The sequence below is a fragment of the Panthera tigris genome, chromosome F2 (assembly GCF_018350195.1).
Source record: "Panthera tigris isolate Pti1 chromosome F2, P.tigris_Pti1_mat1.1, whole genome shotgun sequence".
In the NCBI taxonomy this organism is placed as follows: Eukaryota; Metazoa; Chordata; class Mammalia; order Carnivora; family Felidae; genus Panthera; species Panthera tigris.
In genome coordinates, this window is record NC_056676.1 from 48621339 (window position 1) to 48644010 (window position 22672).

Genomic DNA, 22672 nt, shown 5'->3' on the forward strand with positions numbered 1-22672 from the left:
AAAGGATGTTGTATTACCTGTGGCTGAGGTCATCAGAAAGAATTCATGATGAAGGAAGTACAGGTATCAGACTGATAAAATTAAGTGAATCCTGGTTCACTAAAGTACTTTATCTTAAATAAGGCTATAAAACAATAACAACAGGGGCACCCAGACGGCTCAATTGGTTAACCACTCGACTTTTGATTTGGGCTCAGGTCATGATCTCATGGTTGTGAGATCGAGCCCTGAGTTGGGCTCCACACTGAGCATGGAGCCTGCTTAAGATTTTCTGCCCCTCCCTCACCTATGTGCGCACGCACGTGCTCTCTCTCTCTCTCTCTCTCTTAAAAACAAAAACCAAAAAAACAAAACAAACAAAAAACAATAACAAAGTCTCCTAGTTTTGGGCCTGCAAACAATGACCTAGAAATGATGACCAGTCTAGTAACACATTCCATTTCCTACTAAAAGGAACTAAGGCTGCTTGGAGAAATGGGTGATTTCAGCTCTGGGGCAGGAAATGTGCAGTATGAGTCTGGAACATCTTGGCATAGTGGAAAACAAGGCAACTATGAAAGATAACTGAAAAGGAGCCAAGAGCCAACTTGAATTGATTCCCACTGGCAAAGATAATACAATTTAAGGATCAGTAAAGATAATAATGGCAATGGTTTGGGGCGCCTGGGTGGCTCAGTCGATTGAACGTACGACTTCCACTCAGGTCATGATCTCACGGTTCGTGAGCTCGAGCCCCGCGTTGGGGTCTGTGCGGACAACTTGGAGCCTGGAGCCCGCTTCAGATTCTGTGTCTCCCTCTCTGTCTCTGCCCCTCCCCAGCTTGCACTCTGTCTCTCCCTCTCTCAAAAATAAATAAACATTAAAAAAAGGGTTTTTTTTTTTAAATAAAAAAAAAATAATGACAATGGTTTGCAACACGTCAAATGTGTTTTAATGCAGGAGTTCATAATGAGATGAACATAAAATTCATTGGTCAACCTGGAGGATGCCAGGAAACCAACTTGTCACTGTGAAAATTGGTAAATAGGAAAAAACCAAGCATTTATTCTGCTTTCTCTATATGAACTGTATTTCTGGGTAACCAAACTGTTGATGAAGGGACATTTCCCCTTATAAAAGTGTGTGTGTGTGTTTTATAGTATTTTATAGGGTGTATTGGCATAGGTAACAAATGAAGAGTGATAGAATTAGAATATCAAATTTTCAACCCCTCATGTATTAAGAGATCTGGCAACGATCATCAATGACTGATAACATTCCAAAAAGTGAGGCACCAGACTATGTATCTCTTTTTTTTTTTTTTTTTTTAATTTTTTTTTTTTTTTAACGTTTATTTATTTTTGGGACAGAGAGAGACAGAGCATGAATGGGGAAGGGGGAGAGAGAGAGGGAGACACAGAATTGGAAGCAGGCTCCAGGCTCCGAGCCATCAGCCCAGAGCCCGACGCGGGGCTCGAACTCACGAACCGCGAGATCGTGACCTGAGCCGAAGTCGGACGCTCAACCGACTGAGCCACCCAGGCGCCCCCAGACTATGTATCTCTTAATGAAAATACGTAACACCACTCAAGGAGTAGTTTTGCCAAGAAACAATCAAACTTGGATTGATTTAGTCTCCAGATATAGCCGTTAGATTTTAGGAAATACAAGGGATAGAAGAACATGCTAATTGACATGACAGAATCATAGCAAATCTAGACTATGGGAAACTTGAAAGACAACTTGGTTTCTTCAACAAATAAACTGCAAGAAAAGAGAAAGAAAAAACATGTATTAAAAGAGATTTACTATCATCTCAATCCATTTAGATGTTTTTACTTTATTTGGATGCTTGAGATAGTTGAAGACATTTGAACACTAACTGGATATTTGATATCAAATAATTACATATTTTTTAGGTGTGATAAAAGTATTGTGGCTATTTTTTAACTTCTTTTTTAAAATGTTTATTCATTTTTGAGAGAAAGAGCATGAGTGGTGGAGGGGCAGAGAGGGGGTCAGAACAGAGGATCTGAAGCAGGCTCTGCACTGACAGCAGAGAACCTAATGTGGGTCTTGAACTCACGAACCTGAGCTGAGATAGGACACCCAACCGATTAAGCCACCCAGGTGCCCCTTTAAATTCTTTTTTTCTTTTCTTTTATTTTAAAGTAATTTCTATGCTCAAGGTGGGGCTCGAACTCACAACGCTGAGATCAAGAGTCCCATGCTCCACTGACTGAGCCCACCAGGTGCCCCATATTGTGGTTATTTTTAAATAGTGCTTATCTTTTAAAGATAATAATACTGGAATATTTAAGGTAAAGTGATATGATGTCTGGAATTTGCTTCAGAATAATCTGGAAAGGAAAAGAGGGTGAGAAGGAATCTCGATAAAATAATGTTGAAGACAGAAGTTAACCAAGATGGGTAAAAATTTTGAGAAATGGGACTGGGATTAAGGACATTTTGGGTGGGGACAAGAACATTAGTTCAGACGTCTTTGAATTGGCAAAGGTTGTGAAGATATTTATGTCCCATGTGAATGCCTATCAAAGGATGTCCATTGCAGAGGAGGCTCTTAATACTGAGACGGACAAAATAACACACTGTCAATGTCAGCTTCTTTCCCCAGCCACTCCAGTGCTGGTTCAATGGACCCACGAACAAAGAAGCCATGGTGGCAAAGATGGAGGCTATGTTCAACAACACAGAATCTTAAAGGCTAGCCTGATGGAGTACCTGGGTGGTTTAGTCGGTTGAGCGTCTGACTCCTGATTTCGGCTCAGGTCGTGATCTCAAGGTTGTGGGATCGGACCCCTCGCCAGCCTCCATGTTGGCCTCCATGTTTCTCGAGGGGCCTGTTAAGGATTCTCTTTCCCTCTCTCTCTGCCCCTTCCCCACACTCTCATGCACTTGAGCACTCTCTCTCTCTCTCTCTCTTTCTTAAAAAAAAAAAAAAAAAATGCTGGACTGGCTAGTGTTACTGCTGAGTAGAGACTAGCATTGAGTATGTAACACTGGCACCATTCCCTGAGGGGACAAGTGAGCCACTTGGTGGACCTCTTCTACCCTGGAGGGGAGAGATTCATTCTCATGGAAATAGACATATATTCAGGATATAGATTGCTCTCTGTGCCCATGATACCATTCATGGACTCACAGAATGCCTTAACCACTCTCATGACGTTCTACCCAGCACTGCTTCGGATCCAGAAACCGCATTTTACAACAGAGAAGTGCAACAATCGGGCTCACCCCATGGAATTAACTGGCATTACCACATAGCTCATACATTAGACTATCAGGCTAGTCTAAATGAAAGGTGAAATGGCTGACTGAGGACTCATCATGGTACCAGTTGGCAGACAATATCCTAAAAGGATGGGGCTCTGTCTTACAAGTTCCAGTACATGCTTGGACCAGAAATCATTACGTGCTGTTCTCTCTCCTGTAGCCAGAATGCAAGCACTCGAAATGAGAATAGCTTCTCTCACTATTATACCTAATAACTCATTTGCAGATTTTTTGCTTCCCTTGCTGACAATGTTGAACTCTGCCGGTTTGGAGATCTTATTCTCCCTGCGGGGAATTCCAGCCGGGGACACAACAATAGTTCCACTGAATTGGAAGATGAGACTGTACTAGTTTTCTGTTGGCTGCACAACTAATGTAGTAGATTGAAACAACACAAATTTATCTGTCTCATGGTTTCTGTGGGTCAAGGGTCGAGGTACAGATTAGTTGAGTCCTCTGCTCACAGTGTCACGAGGCTGAAATGAAAGTGTTGGCTCAGTCATCTCATCTGAGGCTCAGGATCCTCTTCTCAGCTATGTGATTGTTAGCAGAATCTGATTCCCTGCAGTCGTGTTGTTAAGAAAACCTTGTTTTCTTGCTGTCAGCTGAGGACTCCTTTCATCTCCTAAAGGTCCCTCCCAGGTGCTGGATATGTGGCCCCTCCTCTTACAACATGGCTGTTTTTCTTCCAGACCAGCAAGAGAGTGCTTCAGCTTTTAAGGGTTGCCTATTAGGTAGGTTGGACCCACCCAGAATAATCTCCTTTTGGATTACAGCCAACTGATTACAGACCCTAATTACACTTATAAAATTCCTTTTGCCATATAACATAGTCATGGGAGTTTATATCCAGATATATTTACTGGTCCCAAAGATACATAAGCAGAAATAGGTTGTTTACATCAGGGGGCAGGGATCATGGAGTCCGTGTTAGAAGCCTACGTATACACAGACTGCCACCTGACCATTTTGCACTCTTTAGACCACTGAACCAACAGGTGAAAAACAGGTTAATCTATTGACTTTACTGACGGCTCCCAATTACCAAGGGAAATTGCTGCTTTGGTGGAAGCAAGGACTATGTTTGGAACGTAGGAGACTTTCCCAGGTTCTCCTCCATGCCCACGATTAATGGAAAGCTACAGGAACCAAAAAAGTCAGAGTGATTGAGGACCCAGACCTTTTGGGAAGGAGGATTTGGATCTACTTCACCAGGTAAAGAACCCAGAACTGTGAGCTCTGGCTGTGGTCAAGGAAAATGTGGAATGGGTAAAGGCAGAAGCTATAGATCTCAACTATGACCTTGTGAACAATGACAGAAACCAAGACTGTGGTAACTTTGGATATTTTCTCTTTGTTCTATGCATGTTTATTTATATGGGCTAATCCTTTTCTCCCTTTCTCCCCTTCCCATTTTTATTTTATATAAAAGTTGGTGGAGGTCAACTTTACAATGTAATCTTCAGTTAAGAAAATATTCAGTGGGACCATGACTGAATTTGAGGAGGAATTAATATATCCAGCAATGGATTCACTGACTGTTGTGCTTTGTGTTTTCTCATTTGGGGGAAGAGCAAGCACTTCACCTATCAGGATAGCTCTACATGCTAGGCTAAAATACAGAGTTAGTTGCTTTGTTGTTGGGCAGGAATTAGATTGTGTGTAAAAGGGTGCAAATGGAAGCCAAATACTCAAAAGGGTCAATTAAGCTACTTATCCATTTATTACTTCGGAGCTCTAAATTCATTCTTCAGTACCTACTCTGTGACAATGGACTGGACTCTCTTTCTCCTTTAGAATGAGCCTATTGGGGCGCCTGGGTGGCTCAGTCGGTTAAGCGGCCGACTTCGGCTCAGGTCATGATCTCGTGGTCCGTGAGTTCAAGCCCCACGTCGGGCTCTGTGCTGACAGCTCAGAGCCCGGAGCCCGTTTCAGATTCTGTGTCTCCCTCTCTCTGACCCTCCCCTGTTCATGCTCTGTCTCTCTCTGTCTCAAAAATAAATAAACGTTAAAAAAAAAAAATTAAAAAAAAAAAAAAAAAAGAATGAGCCTATCAATGGGGCACCTGGGTGCTCAGTCAGTTGAACATCCAACCCTTGATTTCGGCTCAGGTTGTGATCCCAGGGTTGTGGGATCGAGTCCTATGTTGGGCTCTGCGCTGAGTGTGGAGCCAGGTTGGGAATCTCTCTCCCTCTCTCTCCCTCTCTCTCCCTCTCTCCCTCTCCCCTGCTTGCACTCTCAAAAAAGAAAAGAAAAAAAAAAATAACCCCGTTAAGTAGAGCATACTAGAGGAACATCGCAGAAGAAGGAAGCTGGTCTTCCTGGTTTCAGAGTGCTGCCATTTGCATTTTCTTGCTCGTGTCAGTAGGGTGTGTGTCTGTCTGGTGGCGCCTTGCTCCAGTTGCATATCCAGAATGCAGTCCTTTAACTACCTTGCAGCCCCACCCCAAGAGGCCTAATTATCTTGCTGCTGTTGAGAGGGTCACCACAGAGTCCTGGCTTCTGCTGTGGCAGCGCCCCTGACTCCCCAGTGCGCCCATCCAGAAGTCTCGGCTTGCTTGCCCCTACAGAGTTGTTCCTGTAGCCTTTCCAATGTGAACAAAGTCTGCCCTGGTTTTGCACCTGCAAAAATGTCCCAACTCCCCTGGCAACCTGCTCACTAGCCTTGGCTTGCTTGTGTCCTTGGGGATCATTTCCTGTTTGTCAGGTAATTCTAAACCAGCTCAGGCCCAGGAACCCAGCAGAGTTTCTCATCATCCAGTGCTTTGCAAGCGCACCTTCTTCAAGAAGTCTGAATGTCAGAGGGGACCCTCTTCCAAGCTTGTCCTTCCTTGGCTACTCTCTCTCGGCCTTCGGGTACTGTTTAGAGTTCCCATAATGCATTTACTTAATCTTCTCCTGGTTAAATTTGCTGTCTGTTCTGTCTCCGGGTTGGACTTAGACTTGACAGGTGTGACTTACCTGGTTGGAGTTGGGGACAAGGAAGGGAGCATGAGTGGTGCTTTCTTTCTCTCCTCTTGGGGGACAAGCTGCTCACAGAGAGCATGACTTCAGCCCCATTTCTCCTTGCTGTGTTGTACAAGGACAGGCTGTAAGAAGAGTCTCGGTTCAGTGCTGTCTGTGGCTGGATAGGTATATCTGTATGCCTCTGAGGTTTGGTTTAAGGAAGGCCTCTTTCCCACAGACACAGAAGTCTCATTCTCTAATTTCAGCCTTACTACTACTAAGGATAATATTTCATGCTCCGCTTACCTTGTATATTTATGAAGTAGTTTAAAACCTGGGTGGGAAAGAGGTTAATGTGAATCACTTTAACAAAAGCATCTTGTTGCTTTTTTGACATGCCGGGTGTGAATTAGTTTTATTATTTTCTAGCCTTGAATAGAACAAGCCTAACATCACAATTAACATATAGTGAAACTCAATATAAACACAAAATCTTGTAATATCTGATGTCAGAAAATATACTGGGGACAACTTTCAAATCATCTATCTTCTGTACAGTTGGGCCTTCTACTGTAAGCAGATTTTATCTAAGTCTCCTGGTCAGTCTTCCTCTTTTATGCTTTTCAGAGTGAGTTGAATACTTTTTTTTATAAATATTAAGTAACAATGTTTTCTATTAAAGATATAAACATTTTCAAGAACCTATACAACATATGGAAGGATCACAAAGTGCTTTTTCCTAAAGGTGACATCAATTTCCATAGAAATAAGATTTCAACATCATGATAGCTGATGGGCAAATGACCTATAGACTTCAGGGACTGGATCACAGATTCTGTGTCATCGGGGAAGTTTTCAGTTGCAGTGAGTAACAGACCTTAGAGTGGCTTAAAAAATAAAGGAAATTTATTGGTTCACTCAATGGGAAACTATAGAGGTACATGTAGCTAGGGGTCGGAACGGATCTAGAATCTCCTATAACATGACTTATGACCTAGTTTCTTTTCTTTCAATTCTTATTGTCCTCTCTTTGGTGTTGGCTCCATTTTGGACAAACTTCCTTTCCCCAACTCATGATCTTAAATTGGCTTTGAGGAGGGCTGTGAATTACACAAATCCTAAGTTGTGAAACAGCAGAGAGAGAATCTTTGTCACTATACACAGAAAAAAAAAATAGCTTTTAAGAGTGACTCTGACTGGACCAGTTTAGGTGATTGTGTCAATTCCAAACATTCATTATGAACAGAGATTGCACATTCAGATTGGCTCTGCTCATCAGGGCCATCTTCTGGGGAAGGTGAGGCCAATTCCGTCTAAATCTCAAAGGTGAGAACGGAGGGAGTGGGGAGGTTCTGACAAGAAATTCCAGCTACTAGTCTCAGAAGGAAGAAAAACAGATGCCAAGCAGCCAATAAGAGGTATTCATGACAGGTACTTTCACAGTCTGTTTCTTATTCACTCATTTGAAAAGAAATTCAAGACTCAACCCAAAGTAACCCAAAACCTCATATTTTCTGCATGTTAAATAACACATTTTTACAAAAGACAAAGGTTAAATAAATCATTTCACGGTATTTTATTTCCGTAAGCAACTTTATAATCACCAAAGAGGCCTTGCTATTGAAGGGGTAATCATACTCTACCTGGAGGATTTTACATTCGGTGACGTGTCCACATTCAAAAGACAAACCTTGCTCTGGTGCCTCATGAACTCGAACATATTTTTTAGTCGGTACCCTTTTTCTAGTATGGTGTTTAAAAAACATGACTTTCTAAAATTGCCATATTACAAAAGCACATAAGGAAACATAATATAACCTTTTCACAAGGCATGGCACCCAACACAATCTTGGGTTCACATTCTACCATATGTTCGTTCTCTGATGCAGAGCTCCGACAAGCTTTCTTTTGGTCCGTATCTTAATCTTCAAGCATTCTTACAATCATGTTCTGGTTTTCCCTTGGCCAACCTCCCCCCCCCCCCACCTGCACCCCTTCCTAGACTCCCAGCACTTTCTTTCAAGCTAAAGTTCTCTACCTTTCCTTTATCTGCTGAAATCCAAGAGCGAGCCTAGAGTGAAATGGATACTTGCAATCTGCCCCACCCGGATTAGCTGCTTGCAATCTGTCTTCAGCCTCTACAATTTGAATCTGCTGAAAGTTATCAGTGACACTCATCTTCAACCCACTAGAATATTTACACCGTTGATAACCCCTTCCCTCAGAGTTTGCTCCTCTTATCTGATTGGTCTTCTTCTGTCACCCCTAAGATATAGCCGGGTCTCTCTGTTCTGAGACTCACTTCTCTTTTATCCATCACCTAAAACCCAAACACATTTAGCGAGACTCTGAAAGTTCTCATGTTCTGGTCCCAATCTTTCAGCTGTCTCTTCCATTTCTTCCTTTTATTACCACATTGACAACACACTGCTCAAGACAGGTCACCTATGCTTTCTTTTTTCCCCCGTGGTTCCCTTTGAAATCTCTACCTTCAAGGCCAAGCTTCAAGTTTTCCCTTCCATGAAGCCTGCTCTAGTCTTCCCCCCCCCCCCCCCCAAGCTATAAACTACCTCCAACTCCCATCAACCAGGTCCACGCTACCCACCAGGTCTTGACTAGGTATTTGTGAAAGCTTCCTAACTAGTTAGTAACCCTGTTTCTTGTCTCCTAATCGTTTCTTTAAAAAAAAATTTTTTTTAATGTTTATTTTTGAGAGAGAGAGAGAGAGAGAGAGAGAGAGAGAGAGAGAGAGAGAGAACCAGCAGCGGGGGAGGGGCAGAGAGAGAGAGAGGGGGAGACACAGAATCTGAAGCAGGATCTGAGCTGTCAGCACAGAGCCTGACGCGGGGCTTGAACCCATGAGCTGTGAGATGATGACCTGAGCTGAAGTCGGATGCTCAACCGACTGAGCCACCCAGGGGCCCCTCCTAATTGTTTCTTCATACAATCACTTGAATGATCTCCCCCACAATCTAAACCCCTGACCATTGGCTAGAAGATCTGGCCCATGCTAATGTTTTTTGGCCCAGGGACACTGCTAAACACTTTACATGGATTAATCCATTTAATCTGATCAATAATCCTATGAGCTACATACTTTTAATAGCCTCATTTGTAGATGCTGTTGACCCACCAAATTCCTTTTACAGGGTTGGTGCACCCATATCCCAGCTGTTAACAGCTGTCCCCTCCCCTTCACCTTATTTTGGAGGATTGCTCTCAACTGAGGAAAGGGACCTAGCCTTCCCTCTTCTGCCTGATGTAAGAACATAATAGCCCAGGCTCTCACCTCAGGGCAGGACAACCTCTGTGGTCCAACACATAGTGCATTGTCCCATAGGGTCAGGGTGATGATAAACTTCTTCCTCATCTTCTTGAGTCTCCTAAGAGCACTCCCTCAATAAATCACTAGCCCAAGCATCCTCATATCCTCCTTATCCACAAAGAACAAATCAAATCACCATTTTACATATGAGAAAACTTGAGACAGAGAGGTGAACTATTGGCCTGAGGCCAAACAGCACAGGGGAAAGCTGAAATTTGAAGCCAATCCTGCATTTCTTTTCCACCACACAGTATGGGCCACCCTAACCTCACTCCTTCCCTCTAGCCAAATTAATTCCTGCCTCAATGCCTCTGTATTTCCTATTTTCTCTGCCTAGAAGACTGTTTCCTCTATCCCATAGTGGTTTGCTTTCCTCACTTCTTTCAAAATGTTTCAAACACTACCCCTTCAAAAGCGATCTTTCCTTACTCTAACCATCCTAAGATAGCAACACTATTCCCAACTGTTTTAGTTCTATTTATAGCATTTAATATCTGAAAGTGTACTATGCATATATTTGTTTTCTGTCACTCACACTAAAATGAAAATTCCCTGAGGGCAGGAATGATGTCTGGGTTATTCCCTGCTGTATCTTCAGTGCTTGGTAACATACCTGGCACAGAGCAAGAACTCAGTTACGATTTGTTGTTGAATGAGTTCTCTTTTCTCAGAACCCTTAGAGGGCCTTGTAGAAATCTTCTTGCCCGTTCATCTAGGGTTGGAGTTATTTAACACTTATTTATTTATTTATTCTGCAAACTTATATGCTCTTAGAAGACAGAAATTATGTTTTATTAATTTGGGGGTACACAAGAAGCATTCAAATAATGGCACTACCTCTAAAATTCCAAACAGCAACTGCAGCCAGTATTTTGTATAGGGACTAACGTCAGGGATTCAGATGAATTATAGTAGTAAACCCAGAAGGATGAAAAAATACATCACATTTAATTTATAAAGTATTTCTGTGCATGTTACAAGAGATTATAGTAAATACAATTACTTACTGTTCCACATTTTTAGAACAATGCCATTTTCAAAATATAAAAAATAGACCTATCTTCAAAGAACCATTTAAATATGGCTTTGAAAACCACAATGTTTTATTTACAACTAGATGGAAGTGCAACAGCATTCATAGAAGTTTATGATAAATAAAAATATTATTCTGGCATCCTTTGGGGACAGGCTTTTATAGATATTTATAATGACTCATAAAAGTTAAATCAATAATGGCCATTAGTGTAACCTGTATTTAAACCTGAATATGAGCAACTAATCTAGACTAATCGTTTATTTGGGATCTGGACCCATACATCTCATAGTTGAAATAAGAAGTTAAAGTTTCCCATTTCCACACAGTTTCTCAACATACAGATCCCAATCATTCCAGTATGTGTGTGAGGTGATCTATTAGTGATTAATAGCCAATTAGTGACTTATAGCCAAATATTCTAAATAAGGGCAGACACAGCTGCATCTGAGCTCAGATTTTGTTAAGTTTAAGAAATACCAAGTACCAATGTCAAAAAATATAATAACTGGATCCACAATTACATTCTAAATTATGGAAGAGCCCCCAGGGAAAAAATCAATGACAGAATGACAACAAATATATTTCTCAAACGAAGAGAAGTATATACGTCTCAAATTTCCCTAGTTAGCACGTTCCAACTGAATTTAAACTAACGCACATTTACGGTGTTGTTGTTTTTTTTTCCCCTCACCAAAATTTCCCAATTCAAAAATGGTCTGGATTTAAGCAACAATTTTTCCAGCAAATCCTTCAAGTTTAATTTACTCTTGAAACAACGACAATTCTTTTCAGAAGCCATTTTCTTGCTATTGCACACAGACTGATTTTAAAGCCGATCCAGGCAAATGAGTTCACAAAAAGAAGCACATTCATCTAATCCATTTAGCAAATGCTGTGATCAGCTTCTACTTGAACACTAAAATAGAGAAATTTGTGAAATTCTCCACTTGACGTCAGTTTTACTGTCATGTGGATGGGAGCCATTTCTGGCAGAGGTAGCCAAGTCCCAAACATATGGGGAAGGCAAAGAGCAAAACAACATTGCAAAGTCTTAGCAGTTCTTTGACTTCTAATGATTATACACCAATTTCCATTATGAACCATGTTGCTGTGCAGCATTCTTCTGAGGTTTATACCTCAAACACAAAGGAGCAACTGCCGCGTTAAGCAGACGAATTGAGATGATCTTCTTCTAGCTTACTTTTTTTTCCTCTCTGAGGTCAAGTAGAAAATGTGAGACATTTTCATATACCACAAAAGTAATACAGCAGGCTGGGGTCACTCTAATCAAATTGGGGGCAATTCCTTTGTAAAATCCACCGATGCCTTCTTTCCTTTAAAAGGAAACATAGATAAATGCTTAATTTCCTACATAGCTGGCCTGAAGACACAAACGCTTAATTGACACATGGCATGGAACCAGCAGTCAAACCTCCTTGTGACTGTAGTCCATGTTTTCAACATCCTGAAGCAAGGTAGTTTATGAGCCATTTTACATTCCTTCCGTGGACTGACTCGGGAAGAGAGGGTAGGGACACTTCAAAACTGAGTAGTGCTTTAATGATAATCTTTCAAATGTCTCTAAATGTATAAACATGCAAGAGTATTAACTGATCTAATATAGGCATTAACAATCTTACAGCTTAGATAAATGGCAGACAACACTAAATATAGCACCCATAAAATAAAACTTTATTTCCTTAATGCCTAGAGTAGGAACTTGTCACTTGGGTTCTCGATAAATATTCAGTGAACTAAATTTAAACATTCTAAATATTCTGCTCTGGCCTTTTAAAGAGAAACATGGGGATATCTACCTATAAACGTTTATCTACATGCTGAAGAACAAGAACCTCCTTAATACACAGAGACAAGTATTTGCAAGTTATTGTGCAAGTAGCAGCTTAACTGCATTCAACTACGTTTTTTTATGACTTCCTATATTCATTCAATGCCATTCAAGTATTTTATAACCACTAAATTTTATTAATTTGTCGTACAGATCTCATTTGGTTCTTATAGCAACCCTGTCAGCCTAGATATTCTAAATTTACAAACGAAGAAATCAAGCCTCAGAGAGATTAAGTCTGTCTTTTTTTATGTAGTAAATGGGAAATGGAAAAGCAGGGGCCACCAGCCGTGTTTTCACCACAGCACGCCGGCCTTTACTATAAAACTAATGGCAACAAGACATTCTGAGATATGCAAGGTACCTCCTAAGAGCCATTCTGATATACCGCATACTCTCACCTCCATGTCTTTGTGATTACATCCAACACGCCCTTGTAAAACATGTGTTGATCCTGAAGACGAGCTCTCACAACTTGATATGGGTATGTTGCCGCTACGGCAAATATTTTCGATAGTGCTGCAACAGATATATATTCTACTGTGCTCTAAAATGACAACACAAAACATTTGTTTTTCCTTAAAACAGGATTTCTTTAAAAATACAGAAATAAAAATTATATAGGAAAACATGTAAATGGATCTTTAAGTGAAAAATATGGTTTCCCCCCTTAACACAAGCTCTGTGCAAATAAGGGGTTTTATTATTAATATTTGTGTGTCATTTGCCTATAAAATATTTAACTATAAATTAAATTAGTGGTAGTCATCATCATAGCAACATTACCAAAGTAAACGTGATAAAATTGCATCTATTAAATGCCCACAAAAGTAAATGATATCTTTTTTTTTACATTTTTTTCTAACGTTTTTCATTTTGAGAGAGAGAGCGTTAGCAGGGGAAGGGGAGAGAGAGAGGGAGACACAGAATCCAAAGCAGGTTCCGGGCTCTGAGCTGTCAGCACAGAGCCTGACGTGGGGCTTGAACTCACAAACCATGAGATCACGATCTGAGCTGAAGTCAGATGATTAACCGACTGAGCCACCCAGACGCCCCAATGATATCCTTTTTTTTAAAGAACCATCTTACCAACTGGGCTTCTGGTAATCTATTGATATGCTGGTTGTATTTCAACTTCAACAATTCATATGCCATAAATTGAAGGGCACCATGTGATGTTCCAAACAGCCCAGGAATAAATCCCTAAAGGGAATGATGAAGGAGTATGAGGCAAGCTGAGGGCAAAGTACAAGTTAGTACCCGCCCCACCCCCCATCCCCCGTTTCAGGTGGGACATGTGTGATATTCCTTGGACACTCCAGGCTTCCCAAAAACAAGAAAGGACAAACAACAAATGGTTAAACTGGTAAGAATCTCCACCAGTTTACCAGAAAAAGGCAATCGCATCAAAAGCCTAAAGTCCAAGAACTCCCTACTGTCTTAATGTTAATGCCTTGCTGGAGGGAAATATAACCTTAGCTAGACAAGTCTTCAACATGTGAAAGTCTCTTTGGAAACTCCCTCTTGACTTTATCTCCCTGAACTCCATAAAATGGTCACCCCCCACAACCCCAATGCAGCTCTTCCTGCCCATGGGTCCTGTCCCCACACTTTAATAAAATCACCTTTTTGCACCAAAGACTTCTTGAAGAATTCTTTCTTGGCCATCAGCTCCGGACCCCATGAACCTCCCCATCATCCCAAGACTTCATCAGGGAACAACACACACACACACACACACACACACACACACACACACACACACACAACTAAGCACCAAGCAAGTTCCCAAGGGACCACAGTTTCTAGGGAGGGTAGTAAGGAATGAGTGACTGTGATGTGTGACTTAGTGAATGGTTACTGTCCAAATTTTAGACAGGCCTTCTCGCACCCACCAGGGTCATGATGACATACCTTACGGTAAGGAGGATAAACAGATGAAAGTACAATTTCCATATTATATAAACCAGAATTTCAGTTTTCATTCAATTGCTTCTTGCCTGAGTCTGGTCTCTTTTCGGGACTGACTACAGGTTTTTCAGAACTCAGACAATAGAGCCAAGGGAAGTTACAGTGTTCGGTTATCCAAAATATATTGATAAGTCATTACCTTATACAATCCTCGCACACCTTCATACTTATATATTTTCAGAAGTGTATCAAACATTCCTTTATACTGTCGTTGTGAGGAGTTAACAACACCATTGTACTGTAACATAAGGCGAGTTTTTGTTACCCATAATGGGTTTGTAATGCAGAGGGTCATGGCTCCTAAAACCAAATTTAAATAAGATTACTCAGCATACAGGTAATTTGCCACTTGTGACAATCCAGATTAATGACAGTCCAGTAATATAAACAATGGGGTTGCTCAGGGGCTGTACCTACAACAGTGAGAGCAAGTCTCTGAGGCACAGTCTTAGGGTTAAAGCGTAGCCATAGTTTTGGTGGTCAGAAAAAGTTCCTCAGTTAGTGGGAAGTAGATTAAAAGGGAGCTGGAAATGTGAAATGCTTTCCTTTTGAGGTGTTGAGGACGGCAGAGACATCCTGGCTCTTAACCAATACAGCCTGGAGTAGAGAAACAATGAAGTCCTGGGAAGCAGACTCTGACAGCAGATGTAAACATTTAGGAGAAGGATATGGTATGACCCAGATGGGCTGATGATCAGGGGAAAAGGACCAGGAATCCAACACCTCAATAATCTCTGCATGTGCACGCATATCCACCCCGACTTTCCCACAGCCCTCCTCAAATCCATTCAAAGTAGCTACGTATCTCAAAAATTAAAGAACTATAAAATAAATTTTACATTCTTTACAGAAAGTGACAATTTTGTATATGTTAAGTTTTCCATTTGCTGAGTTTCCTCAACAGTCCGTTATTCCTCAAACATTTATTAAGTCCCATGGTAATTCAGGTCTGTGCTAGCAGCTAGGTATTCAAAATGAGATTTTTTTCGGACGAGAGCTATCAGTAAATAAGGTGTCAAAGTATGAGTTATAAAGACATGAGTCCTACTTTGCTTCTCTCTTTGAAATATTACACATCCATGAGGCAGTTAAACAAGGGTACTAAACTGTCTAATTTAAAAACTGAAATTATACCTTAATTGAAGAAAATATACCAAATTATCTTAAACTATCAGGAAGTTGTAACTTTTCTAAATTTTACTTCCTTTGTGATAACTAAAATTCTTGCAGTCTGTCCAGAGTAACCAGTAAGAACAGTTGCTTTCTAAGATATTCCACGTGATAACTGATTAGATAGATAAGCATAATTAAACTCTACCGTTCAAAGGGGGGAAAAGGCAAATAAAACAAAAACCCAAAGTGAAAATCAAGTTAGAAGTTAATGTTTTAGGGGCACCTGGGTGGCTCAGTTGGTTAAGAGTCTGACTTTGGCTCAGGTCATGATCTTGCAGTTTGTGGGTGTGAGCCCTACATCGGGCTCTGTACTGACAGCTCGGAGAGTGGAGCCTGCTTCGGATTCTGTGTCTCCCTCTCTCTCTGCCTGTCCTCTGCATGCACTCTCTCTCTCAAAAATAAAAAAGTTGGTGTTTTATATTTCACACACTGCCTTACCAGCTTCAGCAGCCGAGACGAGGTATTCTGTTGCCTCTAAACGATCAGCTCTTCCTTCTGTCTTGTATGATTTGATGGCATTGTAACTAAAAGAATGAAACATGAGCAGTTTGATAAATATTTGAATAGGTATCACAAAGCAGTAAAGTCTGTTTGAAAATGTGTGTAATTTAACAGCAGTACCCCAAAAGTAAACGTCCATGCCCAAGGCAAGCACAGTTTCAAGAGTGGATTTGCTGGAAATGGTTTACGGTAAGAGTTTGCCACCCCTTCCTGCAAATGTATATGGGTAGCACTACACATGCAAAATATTTTCATCACGTACTCATCACTTAAGAAAAACAATAGGAAAACTGGGAGGGGGAAGGCTGTAGCAGTGGTGAGGCAATTGGGCACACAAGACAAAACGATATGTTCAGGGACTATGGAGCAGACTACAAGGACCATAAGCAGCACACAAGTAATCATAATAAAGACAATACAGACGGTGTCATAAGAGATTGAGAAACTACGGCTGAGATCACAGAAGGCTTGTGTAGGAGGTGGCACTGGCCGGGCATGGAGACGGGTAGTTTCAACAGGGAAACAGATGAACATGAGCAAAGGCTGTAATAAGGGTGGAGGGAGAAGATGGAAAATTGAATCACACTTGAGTGGCACACTGACATTTGGGCTTTACTTGGCAGAAAATCGAGAGGCCACCCAATGTTTCTCAGCAGAGAAGTCGAATCAGCCTATTCTCTCTAGCTCCAATTTCCATTTTCCTCTGGGAAGAAGACTTCAGCTACAAAAAGCCTTCCAAACTCTACCAATACCATTCTAACATGAAACAAGCATACTTTTATAAGAAATTCTCATTACACACACCTTGCGTTCATAGGGCTTGTCCTTAGAAACTCTCTTTGGAGAGCCTACACAACTCCAAATTCATAAAAGAAGAAATTTTATATGTATAGTTTCACATCTAGGTTTGTCTTAGAACTGCAGAAAAATACATTTTTTAACCATACGAAGGTTAAATGTTACTTTGCATTCACTTAAAAATATCTTCAGGTCGTGGTTTGCATACTGCCATAAAATTATTGGAGGGCAAGTCGAATGTGTAACACAAAAGAGAAAAAGGCCGACAGACCAGGTATTGATGTTCTCTTAAAAATGCCATGTATTAAAACAAAGAAAAGCCTCTCCATTCCTGGATTCAGTTTCAAATTATTAGAGGCATCTGTGGAATGCCCACACTCGGGCACACTCACTAAGCTCAATGTACCTGTCACAGGTGCTTTCAGTGGCTTCTGCAATGGACATGAGGACGGTGAGGAGACCTGACAGGTGAGGGAGGAAGGAAATGATGAAGGAGGGAAGATGACGGTGCAGGTCAAGTTAAGAGGCAAGATGGGATGTGCCTCAAACTCTTTTAGCCAGGCACTGGCTTTTTACTTTCTGTTCCCAAGAGGGAGCTCCCTTGGTATGTGTTCTTATGGGGACCCCGAGGCCTGTCCTCCTCGGCTTTCTTACTTCATCAGGAATCCAAAGTATTTTGGTAAGGCATCTTCCTGAACTCAACTCACAGAAGTGGCTTCTGTAGGTAAGAGCATTTCTCCATCTCACCCTTTCACCTTCTTCCTATTAAGAACTTTCTTCCAGACCAAATGCCTCTGATAATAGCTGACAGAGAATGAAATAAACATTGTGCTCTTTCTGACCCTTCCCATTCAAAGAAACTGATTAAAGGACTCATCTTGCTTCATCAACTGAAATGTAAAATCACTAAAAACAAAGTTTCTTTTTAATACTGTAAAATCTCCCAGATCTACTCACAAGAAAAAGTAGAGTCCCCAGGATAAACCTGCACCCCACACATTTGGGGTTACTCCTTGGTAAAGTCCCCGTAGTCCATCAAGTTTCCAAATGGTAGTCAAGCAATGCACAATTCCTTTATATTTTGGTCTCAGTTCCAATCCATCACTCACTGCAGTAAAGGCACAAAATTAGGTGAGAGGAAAGTTCTAGCCCCAAATCACATATAAACATAGACATCACACAGTCATATTAAGGAGGTAAATTCAGAAGAAAACTCTTTTTAATGTTTATTTATTTATTTAGAGAGAGGGGGCAGGAGAGAATCCCAAGCAGGCTCTGCGTTCTCAGCGCAGAGCCCCATGAGGGGCTCGACCTCCCGAACTGTGAGATCATGACCTAAGACAAAATCAAGAGTCAAATTCAAGACGCATAACCAACTGAGCCACCCAGGCACCCCTGGACTGAACTTCTCTACTGACAGTCACGGCTCCTCTCAAGGTGGCCCTCTCTCAATGACTTTCTCCCTTTGACCTTTGGCCCTTCAGGTGGCAACAGCCCAAGCTCTTTCTAGCTCCAGAATATTGCAGTATTCCCAGTGGTTCTGCTATAATCTCGTATCTTTGTAAATAGTCTTTTCAAGCACCCCCCATGCCCCAGAATTATCTTATTTTGAATGTGCCTTCTGTTTCCTACACGGAAATGGAATGAAAGAGAATGTCAAATTTATAATCTAGATAATATTTTTATAAAACTGATATTTTACTATATATAGTTTTGCATACTTTTTTCTTCACTCAAGAGTATATTGTGAGAGTTCCTGTTATTAAATAGGCCTCCAAAAGATTTTTAAAAATGATATGATGGTTTTCCCTCTCATAGATACCCTATCATTTGGTTAATCATTCTCCTAGTTGACCTGAAAGCTGTTCTCACTTTTTTACTATTAAGAGGTCTCTAGTGAATATGCTGTATAACATTTCATACAAATTGCTATATCGTTAGAATTAACTATTAGAATGGGCATTAATATGGGTCAAAGGTTATACATACATACTGAAACTGCCCTCTAGAAAGCTTATACAAATAACAGTCCTCTAGCCATGTAAAAGTATGCCCAGTTCACTGTCCCCTTTGCTGCTACTTCATTGTGCATAATGGAGTCTGGCTGAGAATCACTGTTTACCATTGCCAGGGAAAGGGAGAAAAGCCAATTTCTTTCATCATTAACCTGATAATGTTACACCATGAAATGAGATTAAAGTACATGAGGCTTTGTCAGGAGACCTGGGTTTGAGATCTAACTTCCCTAATTAGCTACACGATTTTAATCTTTCTGAGTTATAGCATCCTCATTAAAAAAAAAAAAAAAAAAAAAATGGGGATAAATATCCCCTAACTCACAGGTTGTTGGGAAGTTTATACAAATTTAAAAGCAAGTAACAGAGGGACTAGCTCTCAGGAAATGTTTGGCTGTGTATTTCATAATCTTTCTGATGCTTCTCTTGAATTTCACTTCTTTTAGTCTTCTGATCATTTTTTTCCTAAGTACCTTTCCATTTCCTTTAAATAATAAAGTCACAACATAATTTCTCTCTTGAGGTAAAAAACAAAACCATAAAAAAACCATCTTTGCCTTTTCATAGGTATGAACCACTGATTTCTTCATTATTTTGACAAGTCACTTAATTTGTAAGACTTTTTAGTCTCAGTAATAGGCAACACTATTCTGTACCTTATACTTACCCCGATACTATAATCTTATCTACCCTAGTTAGGGACAAATCTTTAAACATGAAAAACATTCATTTGTACGCATATTATTTTATTTAAAAAAAACTATTTATTGACTCCTTATATTGCCAGGCAAAGGGGCAATATAAACTTAAGTAGGACACAAATCCTGACCGTGAGGTCAGATATAGTCTTCAAGACAAAACAGAGCAGCAACAACACGGCAAAGTTATGAGCACTATGGTAAATGAAGTGCTACAGGATTACAGAAGAAACACAAATAAATGTTCTGTACAGAAGGAACTGGGGACATGCAGTCGAGTGACGGGGAAAATGAGAGAGAAGACGTTAGCATAGAGCCTTGAAGATTGATGAGAAACTTGTCTTTGGGGAAAGGAGAGAAAGGTTTATCTCTAGACAAGCTCAAGAGCTGGTGTAAATCCAAGGAAGCACCGCAGTGCCTGGTACTGTTCGGGAGAACATTAGGGACTTGGTATAGCTACAGTATACAGGGATGGTAGGAAATTTGGCTGGAAATAGGGCAAGAACCTGTTACAGTCTGAACTGTGTCCCTCCCAATCCACTGAAATCTGATTTGGGTCTCCACCCCACTACTGCAAGTGCCCCAAAGACCCCAAAGAGCACTTTGGGAGTCCTCTCTTTCTCACCAACCATTTAGTAGCACCTACGACTGTCTACCTCCTAAACATACTTTTGTTGGCTACTTTTACACCACACTCTCCTGATTTTCCTCTCTTTTTTCTCGGGCCACCAAATTTCCTTTGCAGCCCCCTTCCACTGCAACACTTAACGCTGTGACCCTGAGTCAGTTACTTGATTCCTCTGTGGCTGAGTTAGCTCATCCACAAAATGGGAGAAATAACAGAACCTAACTCTAAAAATTACAATGGGTTAATAAATATAAAGCCATTAAAATCATGCCTAGCAAACATTCAGGAAGTATTAGTTTAAGCCACTGGGTCTTGCAATACTATATATACATAGGCAAATCAACTATTTTGATTCATCTTCCTAAATTTTCCTTTTCTATCACCACTTCACACTTTATTATGACAAAGTCCTTTGACTCCTAGATCTTTAATTTTGTCTTCCCATCTAATCTCAATTATCTTACCTGCCAATCTTGGCCACACTGGTCTCCTAAGACTTTCCCCGAAATGGGAAGGTTACTGATCTTTTCAGACACCATGAATCCCCTTTCTTCATGCACAATCTTCTTCATAGCACAATCTTAAACTCACCAAGCCAACACTATTCCTCCATGATCATTTCAACTGTCACCTCTTCTCCTAGACAAAACCCTAGAGACACCGAGTCATACAAACCTACAGCCATGTCCAAAATTCTTCTCTTCATGTTCAAGCCACTGTCTACTTGGAATTCTTAGAGGTAGAATGGTGAATGGTTAAGAGTCAAAGGGTTCTAGAATTAGACTGGCTGGGCTCAAATCCCACAGCTACGATTATAAACTTGTGACTTCAGCAAGTTAGTCAACTTCTATTATTTTCATTTGTATAACAGGGACAATAAATTCACAGGGTTGTTCAGAGTAGTAAATCAGAGAATTTACTAAAAACTTTAAGTTCATTGCCTTGCTCTTAGTAAATGCTCAATGAATATTACTTGTTATAATTTTTATTTGTGCACACTTCACAAACTCCACGGAAGTTACATGCCTTTCTGGGTTTTCTTCTAGGGAGTATACTCCATAATTTTCACTGACTGTCCTTCATAGAATGGCTTGTCTTCTTTCCAACTATCAAATTATCAGTCTTTCTACGTGGAACTTCAAGATCTAATGGGACCCATACAGATGGTCATCAGCAATCTATAATTTTCTTGATAGTCTACTCATATTTGGATTTATTCCATTTTGCTCTTGATTTCATGTTGTCTAGAATTATCTTTTATGTGACTAAGATTCAAGCCTATAATTTACACTGTAAGTTCCCTGAGGACAAGAACTTTAAGTACTTTGTATTCCATACAGTGGTCGACAAATATTGAGAACAATACGTATTATTGTTCTGACTCTTGAAGATGGACCACTTCTGCAGACCTAATTCTCAAGGCAGAACTTGTGGTAGTAAGAAAACCAAACGTCAGAAAACAGTTTCCCAGTAGTTATCAAGACCTTCTCTGAAACTATCTCCTCCAGAATTTACTGTTGAGTTTAACTTCTAAAGTACTTTGCAAAAACTCAGATTCACTTAACTCAATGCACTTAATTCAAGAAACGTAAATTTAAAACACAGTATTTGGATTCGAGCTAACTATTCCTTCATAGGATCTTGTACCACACTATAAAACACCAAAAACCTTCAAGAGAATCCTATCCCAAACCTATTCCTAAGCACCTGCTGAAGATTACGCCCTACTCTAAGCAACGGTTCCGCAACTGCCAAACACGTGGCTACCTTAAGATTTCAAAGTACCTCCAAGGGTGAATGATTTGCACGTGTGAGGGCTAAGCCCTAAAACGTGACAATCTTTTTCTTATTTTACAGATCAGGCGTTGTGTCCCGCATCGTACCCAATATGAACTTGTCTCAGGCTTTTCTACCCCTGCTCTCCATCCCTTAGATTCGGGGAGCGGGACGACGGCGGCCCGATCCCTTTCCCACGCTCCCCTTCCTCAAACCTAGTTCCAGGTGAGCCAGAACAGCATTTTCTTTAACGCTCGCTTGGTAGTATGAAGGAGGCGGGGGGAGCAAGGCTTCCTTTTGCGCTTTTATCACCCAGTTCGGGATACCAGCAAGGATAAGGAGCCCGGGGTCTGAGTGGCCTCTTACCGGCGAAGCGGATCTTCACGAGGTCGAGCGGGTGCAGCGCGAGGTTGGACAGAACCCCGCCGCTCACGCCCGCTACCAGATTCTCGTACCGGACGTGGCGGAATATCGTGCTCCCCACCGACGACCCTGATCCCGACTGGCCCTGACCCGTCATAGTCCCAGGGCTCGCTGATACCACGCCCAGGGCGGCGGAGGTGGGCCGGGATGCAGTGACCGCCACCTTGGCGACGGTCGCCCCTTAGGAGCAGAAACCTCAGGGGGAGGCCAGCCCACTTCCGGGACGGGCGCAAGTACGTGGTAACTACGCGGAGAGA

The 22672-nt window shown here is 41.1% G+C and overlaps 1 protein-coding gene across 3 annotated transcripts; it reads right to left on the reverse strand.

Moving 5' to 3' along the window:
* Positions 1–1608: 1608 nt before the first annotated feature.
* SLC25A32 (solute carrier family 25 member 32) lies at positions 1609–22512 on the reverse strand. Of its 3 annotated transcripts, none has more exons than XM_042972844.1 (7): positions 22359–22512; positions 17833–17983; positions 16015–16100; positions 14543–14703; positions 13522–13635; positions 12834–12979; positions 1609–1743 (listed from the first exon to the last, which is right to left on the reverse strand). In XM_042972844.1, the coding sequence occupies exons 1-7, from the start codon at positions 22510–22512 to the stop codon at positions 1695–1697; spliced, it is 861 nt and encodes a 286-aa protein (XP_042828778.1). In that variant the 3' UTR covers positions 1609–1694. The 3 variants fall into 3 exon arrangements, with proteins under 3 accessions (XP_042828778.1, XP_007075878.1, XP_042828779.1); XM_007075816.3 differs by lacking the exon at positions 1609–1743 and adding an exon at positions 10318–11917; XM_042972845.1 differs by lacking the exons at positions 1609–1743; positions 22359–22512 and adding exons at positions 10318–11917; positions 20892–21038.
* Positions 22513–22672: the final 160 nt, after the last annotated feature.

Bases quoted from the DNA above. Each gene is read 5' to 3' on its own strand.
- SLC25A32 (XM_007075816.3), bottom strand. From the start codon at position 22,512: ATGACGGGTCAGGGCCAGTCGGGATCAGGGTCGTCGGTGGGGAGCACG. The intron at 14,704-16,014 runs GTAAGGCAGTGT...ATTTGGTTTTAG, and splicing joins CGTCTCGGCTGCTGAAGCTG to GAGCCATGACCCTCTGCATT. The intron at 12,980-13,521 runs GTAAGATGGTTC...TTGTCATTTTAG, and splicing joins GATTACCAGAAGCCCAGTTG to AGCACAGTAGAATATATATC.